The 12,630-nt window shown below is 43.0% G+C and overlaps 1 protein-coding gene across 1 annotated transcript; it reads left to right on the forward strand.

Moving 5' to 3' along the window:
* Positions 1-578: 578 nt before the first annotated feature.
* On the forward strand, positions 579-7,291 carry LOC308578842 (vomeronasal type-2 receptor 26-like; the record flags this gene model as incomplete). Its single annotated transcript, XM_081179407.1, has 5 exons — positions 579-796; positions 1,402-1,684; positions 1,922-2,731; positions 5,542-5,668; positions 6,381-7,291. 5 exons carry the CDS (start codon positions 579-581, stop codon positions 7,289-7,291), a joined length of 2,349 nt encoding a protein of 782 aa, XP_081035533.1.
* Between the last annotated feature and the right edge of the window lie 5,339 nt (positions 7,292-12,630).

The following is a 12,630-nucleotide window of genomic DNA, read 5'->3' on the forward strand; positions in this document are numbered from 1 at the left end:
CAGTTCCCCAGATTACGAGTCTACCGCTCTTAACCACTACACCACACTGGCTCTCCAGTGAGTCTCCAGTGAGTCTATGTGTCTGTTGGATGTGTGTGTGGAGTTTGGCCTAAACTTTGCTAAGAGACAACTAAGAGACATGCTGGGTCATACCTCAAACTTTGGAGCCACGTCTGTGACTTTTTGCAAATATGTTTCTCTCCAGCTCTGCGTCTGCCCCTTGTCACCAAGAGACTCCAGAATATTGCAGAGATGAAACTTCTTTGCCTTATAATTATCCAAATCATAGTGATTTGTTCTTGCCAAAGGTGTTTCTGCAACTTTCCAAAGCATCAGAAAGAATAGAAGCAAGTGGTTATTTGCTGCACTGTGGGTTTTTTTGGAAAGTGTCAGAGACAGATGGAGTCGAGATTTCCCATAGGGGAAGAGGGATATATTCCTGTCTGCGGTTTAATGGCTCTGAAGGCATAGCTGAACAGCATGCATACTGGTGAAACCACACCAGCTTTGGTCTTGCAAGAGTTTTTCGCTTCTTCTGCTTAACTGTCTCTGGAGGTAAAAGCAACCACAGAGGCAGAATGATATTCCTGCTGTTGCTACTGCTGCTGCTAATGCCCCATGAAGTATGCGGGAAGCTGAAGGCAACATGCTCCTTGAATATGATCAAGGAAAAATCCGAAGCATTCAATTTCTACCGGCCTGGTGAATTCTTCATTAATGGGATTATATCTCCAAGAAATATTTATAAACAATGGCCATACAACTTTTCTCAGACCCCCTCACCGAAGCTTCTAGTGTAAGTAATTATAGGCAGATGAATGTCATCATCATTCCAAAGTTTTGCATATATCAGGCCCATACGGGGAGGGGTACCTTTACCTTACTATGAATAATAATACTGTTTGACATTTCTATTCCACCTTATTCCACCTTATTCTATTCCACCTCCCACAAACATGGGATTGTTACGTGTTACATGTCTGTTTACATTCCAGCACAGCTTCCTGGGAACTTCCATTTGTGTATAGTTTTCACTTTGGCTGTTCTCTCTGAGACGACGAGAGAGAGAGATGACATGTTTCTTTGTCCTGATTTATAATTAATAAATCTGTAGTTGTAGTATGCTTCCACAAGCCTCACGCCTATTCTGTGTGTGCAATTTGATCTGCTGGTAGTGTGCCCTGGCTCAGAAGCCCGGGTTGCTGATTTACGTCGGAGCAGAGGTGATGGTCTTCGCAGAGGGACAGCTGGAAGGGAACAACCTAGCCAGGACTAGTAGCTGGCCTCCCGGCCCTCTGCATGCCAACACATACTGGATCTACAAACCATGATTTGAAGACAATGTTGGTTTTCATTAAATGGTGAATAGTGGTTTGACACCTTTTGATTTCTTTATTGCAGTTCAAAAAGTTACTACTACTGGTACATCTTACTCTTCTTGTTCACCGTCCAGGAGATCAATCTGGATCCCAGGATCCTACCCAACATCACCCTGGGCTACAATCTCTATGAGAACTATTTTGATAGAAGGACGACTTCCAGTGCAATGTTGGACCTTGGCAAAAGCAATATTCCAAACTACAGCTGTGGAAAAAGGAATAAACTTCTGGCTGTTCTTGAAGGGGCTGATTCCGTCATCTCAAAAGAAATTTCGGACATGTCAGGCATCTACAAAATCCCACAGGTATGAAGTTGTGTGGGTAGAAAGACAGAGGACAACTTTGGCAGCATAGAATTCCACTTACTCTTCATGTGGGTCAAGAAAGGGCATCACAAAGTGGGAATTCCTTAGCTATAGCATAATATCTGATACAGGGACCTTTCTTCTAGCCTCTGCCAACTTGGCACCCTCCAGGCAAATAAATATCTCTTCCCTATTTTGATTGGCAATCACACACTTTTTTCTTCATTTCCTCACAAGGTCAGTTGTGGCTTTTCACATCATCTTCATAATAATAAAGCCCAGTTCCCTTTTGTCTACCGGATGATGCCCAAAGAAGAAATTCAGTACCGGGGGATTGTCAAGTTGCTCCAGCATTTCAGATGGACTTGGATCGGCCTCATTTTTCCAGACAATGACAATGGAGAAAGGTTTGTGAGTGCCCTGACATCCCTGACTATCAAGAGTGGAATTTGCATTGCCTTAGAAAAAAGAATACCAGAAAACAATCAACTTGAAATGTTCAGACTGAGTAAACCAGTTGCCATATGGAAGCAAGTCAATGTATTTGTTTACTATGAAATCACTCGCTTGGGATGGAATCCGATCATGCAATTTCAAGAAAAATTTGAGAAGGAAATTGGAGCAAAAGTCTGGATCTCAACAAGTTTTCAGGAAATTAATGTGCATTTGTCTGCTCCTCCAAATTACTTCCAGTACATCCATGGCTCTTTGTCCTTTATAATGAAGCCCCAAATAAGGAGAAAATACCAATACTATGTACCAGAATCCAATCTTCTTGGACAGTTTATCAATAAAGCATTCCGTTGCTCATATTCAAAGCACATGTTGGCTGTAAAAGGTCAGACAAGATGCAGAGAGAAGGAGAAACTGGAGACGCTGCCCCAAGAGGAGCTGGAGAGAGCCCTGTCTCAAGACAGTTACATCACATACTTCAGTATCCAAGCTGTGGCTCAGGCCTTAAAAGCCGCATATTCAGTCAGATCAAAATTCATGTTGATGGTGGGTGGAAGAGACAGGTTGGAGCATCAAAAGCTGCAGCCATGGCAGGTATTCCCTTTCCCTTTTTGCAAACTGCAAACCATTGTCCCAACTCTGGAATGAAATTTACCCGTCTCCTCATCTCCATTTTGGAGGAAAATCTAATTAGTAAGGCCCATGGAGAAGGCAAACATTTCTGCCCTTTCTGGCAGGGGCGAAACTAGGCTTTATTTCACCTGGGTCAAAGACCCAGTTTGGCGCACCCCCATGCGCATTGCATGCACATTTGCATGCACGCATGCACAGGCAGGGAGCCTAATGGCGCCCCTCTGGAAGCTTCACCTGGGGCAAAAAAATACAACACCTGGCTAGCCCCCAGCCCCATAGCTATGGCTCTAGAAAATGTTGTTTAGTCATTTAGTCGTGTCCGACTCTTCATGACCCCATGGACCAGAGCACGCCAGGCACTTCTGTTTTCCACTGTCTCCAGCAGTTTAGTCAAACTCATGCTGGTAGCTTTGACAACACCGTCCAACCATCTCGTCCTTTGTCGTCCCCTTCTCCTTGTGCCCTCCACCTTTTCTAACATCAGGGTCTGTTCCAGAGAGTCCTCTCTTCTCATGAGGTGGCCAAAATATTGGAGCCTCAGCTTCACGATCTGTCCTTCCAGTGAGCACTCAGGGCTGATTTCCTTCAGAATGGAGAGGTTTGATCTTCTTGCAGTCCATGGGACTCTCAAGAGTCTCCTCCAGCACCATAATTCACAAGTATCAATTCTTCGGTGATCAGCCTTCTTTATGGTCCAGCTCTCACTTCCATACATCACTACTGGGAAAACCATAGCTTTAACTATATGGACCTTTGTTGGCAAAATAGAAAATAGCAAGTTTCTATTAAAAGCTTTATATAACACTCTTTGCTCCCCCCCCAAAAAAAAATCCTCAAGGTGGTTTAACATTACAAAACAGCTGTGGATAGAATAAAACACAATGCAAGAATGTAAAAATAGTATGAAAAGCAGAGGACTTTTCATCTTTCTATAACACCTTGTTTGAACAAAATTACCTTCAACCATTCCAGAATGCACACATAGTAATTGTTACTAAATTTACCTCTGTGCTCATAAATAAGCACAATGAAATATTATGCAAAACTGTGCCCTCCCTTGTGGAGTTGTGCAAGTTCTACCAAAAGCTGCTGCTGTCTGAAGGGAAGGGAGAGACTTCATATCTGCAGGCTTCCACATGATCTAGTGATCAATGTTCCATTTCACATGGAAGTTTGCAAGTGTAAAAGTTTCCCTTTCTTTCACATATTTGCATCAGGCAGTGGGGATGCTTAATACAGCCACAGATCCCCCTCATAGGCTGCTCTTGACTGTGAGTAGACCTGCGAGGGTCTTCTCTGTAATGGCCCCCATACCATGGAATAACTTCTATAGAGATACAGAGGGTGTCGGGGTAATGGTGTCTCACCAGCTACTTCTAACAAAGCTATTCAGAAAGGCTTCCCATTACACTGATGTGTAATACCGACTGTAGATCTACTATCCGAAGTCAATGCTAAATTGCATTGGAGTACATTTTATAGTGTTTTTTTAATAGCATTTTTTATATCTGTGTAGATCCAGCCATATTGTTTTGTATAGATCTCATTCTGTACAGCACCTTGTTATTCTATATAAAAGGTGGTCTTTGAATGGTTAAATAAATAAAATGGAATGCCTATAAGGGCTTATCAGAACAGACGAGATGCACACTGGCCCCAATTCATAGGAGCTCAAAATGTGTAGGGCTGAGATACTCAATAGGGTTTCATATATTTTTTTTGCACTGGGCCTTTCCTTGTCATTCCAGCTGCACTCTTTCCTAAGAGAGGTCCAGTTTCTGAATACTTCCATGGGGAGCCTGAATTTGAATGAGAATGGGGAGCTGCCAGCCAACTATGATATTGAGAACTGGGTGATGTTCCCTAATAAGTCTCGTGTTAGAGTGAAAATTGGGAGCATAGAGAGAGAGACGTCTACTGAGATAAAGTTCGCTATTAACTTGGAAGCCATAGTGTGGCCCACATGGTTTAACAAGGTAGAGGAAACTTTATTGATGTGACATCTGGTAAGCTCAAATCATTTGCTGGATAATTCCAAAAGCACAAGACCCTCCAGGTGTCCCTATTTTCCAGGGACAGTCCTGGATTTACAGAAACCACCCCAGTTTCTGATTTGATCTCGGAACGCCCCTCTTTTCCTTAGGACGTCCCTATTTTCATCAGAGAAATGTTGGAAGGTATGGAGTTATGTGACTCCCCCGAGCCAAGGGGATAAGTAACTATACAACTTGTAGAAGACACCATAAGGCAGCCCTGTACAGTGGTACCTTGGGTTACAGACGCTTCAGGTTACAGACACTTCAGGTTACAGACTCCGCTAACCCAGAAATAGTACCTCGGGTTAAGAACTTTGCTTCAGGATGAGAACAGAAATCGCATGACAGCAGCAGCGGGAGGCCCCATTAGCTAAAGTGGTACCTCAGGTTAAGAATGGTTTCAGGTTAAGAACGGACCTCCAGAACGAATTAAGTTCTTATTCCGAGGTACCACTGTATAGAGAAGTTTTTTTAATGTTTAATGCTTTGTTATGTTTTTTATATATGTTTTGAATATAAATGTTGGAACAAACAAGAAGCACACCAAAGGAGTCTCCCAGCGATGCCTTTCTTCTGCAAATTGCTTTCCTGAAAAATAATAATGCCTAGGGTCAGTGAGAACTAAGATCCTGTTGAATCATTTGCAAACTCTAATTCCAAATTTCATATGAATCCCGTAAACACAAATACTCCTAACACGTTTCCTTTAATGCACAATCTTCTCTTTATTATTAGACTGTGCCTTGCTCCAGGTGTACCAAGAGCTGTCAGCTTGGATTTGCCAAAGTGGTTCCAGAAGGAGAGCCGGTTTGCTGCTATGTATGTGCTCCATGTATCGAAGGGACAATATCCACTCAGGAAGGTGGGTGACTCCAAGGGTGAGGGCATTGCTTGAGAGAATGTCAACAGGGAAAACATTCACTTTCTATAAAGACTCTGAGGATTTATTCTGAATGTTAACCCTCTTTTGGCTTCTATATCTTTAATCAGCTTCATTAATTCAAGGAAGTTGGTTGAAACAAATGATCTCAGGGAAGCAATCTGTGGGCTACAAGCTGGTGATCATAGAGAGTCAAATATTTCTATAAAATATAACCCGTTCACATGGAACAGGACCATATAAATTCAGATGGGCCAAACAATAAAAAAAATCTTGAATATCCACAATTAAAGAGATGTGTCTTCACTATATGGCAAAAGCTGTACAGCGAAGACACAATCTCCGTGGAGCCTCTCTGCATTTCCTACATCACAATGCAGGATATTTTGAAGGTAAAAATGGGGGGGGGGGGCTTTGTGCAACACCTCCATTTCCTTGGAGGCAAGGGATGGTACAATGTTAAACAGTAAACTGTTGTTCTTGTTTAGTCGTTTAGTCATGCCCAACTCTTTGTGACCCCATGGACCAGAGCATGCCAGGCACTTCTGTAAACTAGGTTTTGGGAAAAAAAATTTGTTCATTTCCTGTTATAAATTATTGCTGACATCAGCATCTTAAAAAATATATGTAATGCAGCACAGTAAGCTATGCAGATATCTAAACGATACTAAGGCACCTTTTTTCTCCTCCTCAGATGCAGAACATTGCACCAAATGTCCAGAAGATCAACACTCAAACACGTACCGAGATCAATGTGTTCCCAAAGTTATTACATTCCTGGCCTATGAAAACCCTTTGGGGAGCCTACTGGCTTCCATTGCTATATCCTTGTCTTTAATCACAGGATTCATTTTAGGAATCTTCATTAAATATAAAGAAACTCCAATAGTCAAAGCCAACAACAGGGACCTCTCATACATCCTCCTCATCTTCCTCCTGATTTCCTTTTCCTCCTCCCTCCTCTTCATTGGCGAGCCAGGGAAAGAGAACTGCCTTCTCCGGCAAATGGTCTTCAGCATCATCTTCTCAGCTGCTGTCTCTTCTGTTTTGGCAAAAACCATCACTGTGGTGCTGGCCTTCCTGGCCACTAAGCCAGGGAACAGGGTCAGGAAATGGCTGGGGAAGAGTCTGGCCAACTCCATTGTCATTTCCTGCTCCGGTGTCCAAGTTGTCATCTGCACCATCTGGCTGGGCATCTCTCCCCCATTCCCAGACTCTGACATGCGCTCTCAGCCTAAAGAGATCATCCTGCAGTGCAACGAAGGATCTGTTGCCATGTTTTATTGTGCCCTTGGCTACATGGGCTTCCTGGCTGCCATCTGCTTCATAGTGGCTTTCCTGGCCAGGAAGCTACCTGGGGCCTTCAATGAAGCCAAGCTGATCACCTTCAGCATGCTGGTCTTCTGCAGTGTTTGGGTGTCCTTTGTGCCCACCTACCTGAGCACCAAGGGGAAATACATGGTAGCCGTGCAGATCTTCTCTATCTTAGCCTCCAGTGCTGGACTTCTGGGCTGCATCTTCATCCCAAAGTGCTACATTATTATACTAAGGCCCGATTTGAATACAAAGGGACAACTGACAGCAAAAGCTAAAAATGGCATCTAATTATTCACATATTCAGTTTTGACACCCGTTTCCCACTACAGTTGTAATGAAAACCTAATAGTTGTTGTGGGAATATGTATACTTAAATATACATCTCTCTTTACCTTTTATTAGTCACAAACAATGAAAAAGAAGCCCTGGATCACATCCCTACACAGTTTCAGATCAGACTTTAAGGGATATTGCTGTCTGTGACCACACTAGGGGATTCTTCTCCCATGGGTGGGGAACACTGCCAGAGCAACTGCATCCTTCTCAGACACCCTCCAGGTGGATGGTGGCTAAGGGGGATGCAGTGGGCATAGGCCAGCCCCACACTGTTTTTTCTTAGAATTCCTGCTTCATGATTGCAGTCATGGGATTTTTGTCTTTCACATGACGGAATATGTTTTGACTCCACAGAGTGGGAAGTGACGGAGACAGGATGTTTGTGTTACTGTGTTCTGTGATGTGGGACTATTGCCCTTTGTTCTTTTTCTCTTTGCTGTCTGATGCTAGAGAGAGGGGGAGTCATATTGCAGTGCTCCGTGTGTGTTTACATGTAAATAAAGTAGATTAGCCAAAATGCTGAGTTGCTGAGGTCTGTCATGCGAAATGCGCAAACTCTGCAGATCCCTAAGTGTGCCGGTGTCGGTTGGCATCAGTTGCTGTGATGTTCAGGCTGAAGAAAGCTTATGAAGCTCCTGAACGATCGACCAGGAGGGAGGGAACATGCCAGTCAGGCATGTGTCTCTGCCAGGGTCCTACTCGAGTGTAGGCTGAATTCCTGGCACTTTTGTGGACAGTGATGACTGCAGGGCACCTCCAGCTTTACAGGTGCCCTCCAGCTTTACTCTGTTTGTGACCTGACCATATAACAACTAGATTTCTTGACTCCAGAGTGGCAGATTAAATTGGTAAACGATCTAGCTGTCCTCCGCAATGTTCCTGTTTATCAGTTACTCCAGGGATGAGTTTTAGTTCCATGCAAACACTTATGCACACATTTGCTTTATTTATGACACCTTGACATTTTGAAGAAAATGCTTGTTTCCCCAATTTTTTGTCATGTGGGCACAATAGTAATCCTAAGGAATAAATATTAAACTGTACATTTCAAAGGAAGCGTTTAATGTTCCTTTTCCATATGAGAATTCCCTCTGCCCTTTTACACAGGAATCAATGAGGTCCTAAATTTTATTTAAGGCATAGCCTTTTTTATGTGTAATTCAGCGTCCTCTTGCTCCAATGTTTTACACTACGATGTTCTCAATTGCAGTCTCCTAAGGGACCCCAGACTAAGGAAGGGTGAGAGATTGCTATTGTTTTGGACACATGATTGTTTTTAAGTGAAGAGCATAGCTCTCACAGACATAGACTCTTGATCCTGACTGAATCTTCAGTATAATGTATATTTGCTCCCATCCCTATTTTTTTGTGGGTCTTATATGCTCATGCCCTATATTTCTTGCCCTGAACGTGAGCTTCCCAGAGATTATTCACCACTGGGAGATACATGGGGCTGGACTAGATGGGACTTTGGTTTGATCCAGCTGCCAGGATCTTCTTAGGTTCCTGTGACCAAAATTCAGGACAAATCCCCGTCGCAACCACCCACCCTCATTGAGTCATGTCAGACTTTGGAGATGCATATTGCAAACATGTTTTTCTCCAGCTCTGCTTCTGCCATTGGAGTCTCAAGAAAGTTGTAGATGAGAAACCTGTAATTATCAAAATTACAGTGATGTATTTTTCTAAAAGCTCGAGATATTTTTGGAGGTTGCCTAAACACCGAGATCAACAACAGCGTAAGGCTATTAATTCTACTGTGCCTGAAAAATAAAGTGGATGCAGAGAACAATTCCTGTCCCTAAGACAGATTGAGTCAAGATTTAGTGCAGTTGAGAGGCAATGTGTGATTGCTGTGTGACTTTTAATATCTCTGAAGCCCTTGTTGAATACCACCCAGACTGGGAAAACCACTGTAACTTTGGTGTTGCAAGAGTTTTCGGCTTCTTTGAATTAGCTGGCCCTGGATGTGAGCAGAACCACTGACAAAGGAGGTGGTGGTGGCATCGACAGAGGGAGATTCCTTCTGTTTCTGCTGCTGCTTCTGTTGCTAATTATGCCCCATGGAGTCTGTGAGAACCTGAAGGCAACATGTCCCTTGAATCTGATTAGAGATCAAAATGAGGCACTCAGTTACTACCGGCCTGGAGACTTCCTCATTAGCGGGATCATATCTCCTAAATATATTATTGAACAGCTTCCATATGTATTTTCCCAGATCCCCTTCACCAGGATTAAGGAGTAAGTAGCAGGAAGTGGGATGCCATATTTCTCTGCCACCATTCCAATGGTTCCTATTTCATAAGGAAAGAGCCCCATCTCAGGACCAGGGAGCCTGTGGCCTTCCAGACATTGTTGGACTAAAGCTCCCACCATCCCTGGATGCTTTAGTTGAGATTCCTGCATTGTAGGGAGTTGAAATTGATGACTCTTGGGTTACCTTCCAACTCTACAGTCCTGTGATTCTATGACTGTCGTAGCTGGCTTGGGTAGATTGGAGTTGGAGTACAGGAAAAGATTCCCCAATGTCCTATTTCTTTGTTCCCTAGGTCTTCCCTGGTGTAGCTCACTCCTAGTTATGCTGCTCTGCTGCCTTTGGAAGATGGCAACAGAATAATGCAAATGAATCTGAGCAGGATTAAAAGCATGCATGGAATTGTCTCACCAGCAGGAGGGAGGTGAGGGTGGCACAGAACTCAGGCAATTTCCAAGCTGTCAATATTATATTTTTATTGGACAATTTATATATTGCCCAGTTACTATCATCTCTAAGAAATGCAACTGCAGCTCAACAGCAGACCATACAAAACTATTTCTTACCTGAATTTAAGCTTTCTGCCACCATCCCAAACTCTTTTCCTTTTGTGTTACGTATTTTTAAACTATATGCCTGTGAACAGAGACTGTCTTAAAAATGAAAATTTAGGGTGCTCTGGGTCACTTTTTTTGGCAGAAGAGCAGGGGGGAAATATGCTTTAAATAAAATGATACAGTCCAGGGACTCCCTCATCACTGAAGTCAGATCACCACAATATGAACAAGAACTATTCAGCTTTTTCACACACACCTGCGGCATGGTTCTATGCTTCTGCAATAGAGCATGCATCTCCATTTTTTTCTTGCATAATGGACATACAGACCACTATTTGCTTTCATTATTTGAAGTGGCAGTTAAGAGCTGGGATAGTGCAGTTGGTGGAGCATGAGACTCTTAATCTCAGGGTTGGGCAAAAGATCCATGCATTGCAGAGAGTTGGACCAGATGACCCTCGTGGTCCCTTGCAACTCTCAAATTCTAAGATTCTGTGACATCTCCTAACTGATCTATTTATTGCAGCACAAAAACATGGTACAACTGGCACGCCTTGTCCTTCATGTTCACCGTGCAAAAGGTCAACCAGCACCTCAAGCTCTTGCCCAACATCTCCTTGGCCTACAACCTCTATGAGAACTATTTCAATGCAAGGATGACTTCTGATGCCATGATAGACTTGCTTGCAGGTGGTGGAAGCAATATTCCAAACTATAGCTGTGGAAGATGGAATAACCTTCTGGCTGTTCTTGAACGGGCCAATTCTGTAATCTTGAAAGAGATTTCGGCCATGTCTGGCATCTACAAAATCCCACAGGTATGAAGAGGTGGCCTAGAGAGACAGTGCACATTGTCGGCTGCATAAAATCCCACTTTCTCTTTAGGGCAGTCCAGAAGAGACTTTACGAAGGGCAGGGGGATCCTGAGCTATAGATCATAGAATTGGAGAGTTGGAAGGGACCCTGAGGGTCATCTTGTATGTCTTTTCTTCTCCTGCCCCTCCCAAAAAAACCCCTCAGCCTTCACCAATGTGGCACCTACCAGATGTTTCAAACTAAAACTCCTATCAGTCCCAGCCGGCACATTTTTTGTCAGATATTTCTCAATTCTGGTAAGAAAATGCATTTTTTCTTTATACTGCAAGCAAAAGAAAGCACTTAATCTCTTCCTTTCCTCACTAGATCAGTTATGGCTTTATTGCTCAGGTTCTGGAGGATAAAACTGAGTTTCCCTTTCTCTACCGGGTGGTCCCCAAAGAAGAAACTCAGTACCTGGGGACTGTCAAGTTGCTGCTACATTTTGGATTGATGTGGATTGGCCTCATTGCTCCAAACAATGATGGTGGAGAACGGTTTGTGAGTGCCATGACATACCTTATGATCAAGAATGGAATTTGTGTTGCCTTATCAAAGAGACTAGCAGGAAATTATCCTCAGCAAATAATCAGCCTGAGTGAAGAATTTTACCTCTGGAGACAAGTTGGTGTATTTGTTTTCTATAAAAACACTCGCATGGGATGGTTTCAAATCATCTCATTTCAAAGCATATTTGAGAAAGAATTTGGTGCAAAAGTCTGGATATCAACAGCTTTTCAGGACATCAATTTGAATTGGTCTTTTTCTCCAGATTTCTTCAAGTACATCCATGGTTCTGTCTCCCTTGTGATGAAGAGCAATTTCAGAAGCACCCAGCGTGACTACTGTGAACCAGACCTCTCCCTTCTGAAGCATTTTTGGGAGAAAGTATTTCATTGTTCATATTCAAAACATGTGTTGGCTGTGAGAGGCTGGGCAAGGTGCAGAGAAGGGGACAAACTGCAGACTCTGCCCCAGGAGCCGCTGGAGGGAGCCCTGTCTCAAGACAGCTATGGCACTTATATTAATGTTCACGCTGTGGCTCAGGCCTTACATGCTGCATATTTATCTATATCAAAACAGATGTTGATAAGGGGTGGAGGAGACAGGCTGGAACTTCAAAGGCTACAGCCATGGCAGGTATTTCCTTTCCTTTTTTGCAAACCGCAATCCATTGCCCCTTTTCACAAATCAAATTTAATTGTGAGAATTGTTTTTTTCCATTTTAAGAGACAAATCTAATTAGTGATGCTCCTGGTGAAAGCCATCCTTTCTGCCCATGCTGATTATCTCAGAACACTCCCCACTCCAATATTGTGCTTCTTCCCTGGTGACCTTAGAAAGAAACAGATTTCTTAGCTGAGGTTGAATTCTCCTCCTCTCCTCCTCTGTCTCTGCTGGGCCTTGAAGTTGCCCATCAACAGTTGAACACAGACTGAGCAGGCATACAGACCTCCTGGTTACAGTCTTCTCCATTATGGTGAGATGTACTGTATTTTATTTTTCTATATTGGTTAGACTTAAAAACTTTTTTTGGGGGGGGAGGTACTTTGTATTGATCATTTTCTGTATTGCACCTTATTATTTTATATGAAATTGTATATAAATGTTCTAATAAAAACAGA

Source organism: Podarcis bocagei, assembly GCF_964188305.1.
Source record: "Podarcis bocagei genome assembly, chromosome: 2".
Taxonomy (NCBI): Eukaryota; Metazoa; Chordata; class Lepidosauria; order Squamata; family Lacertidae; genus Podarcis; species Podarcis bocagei.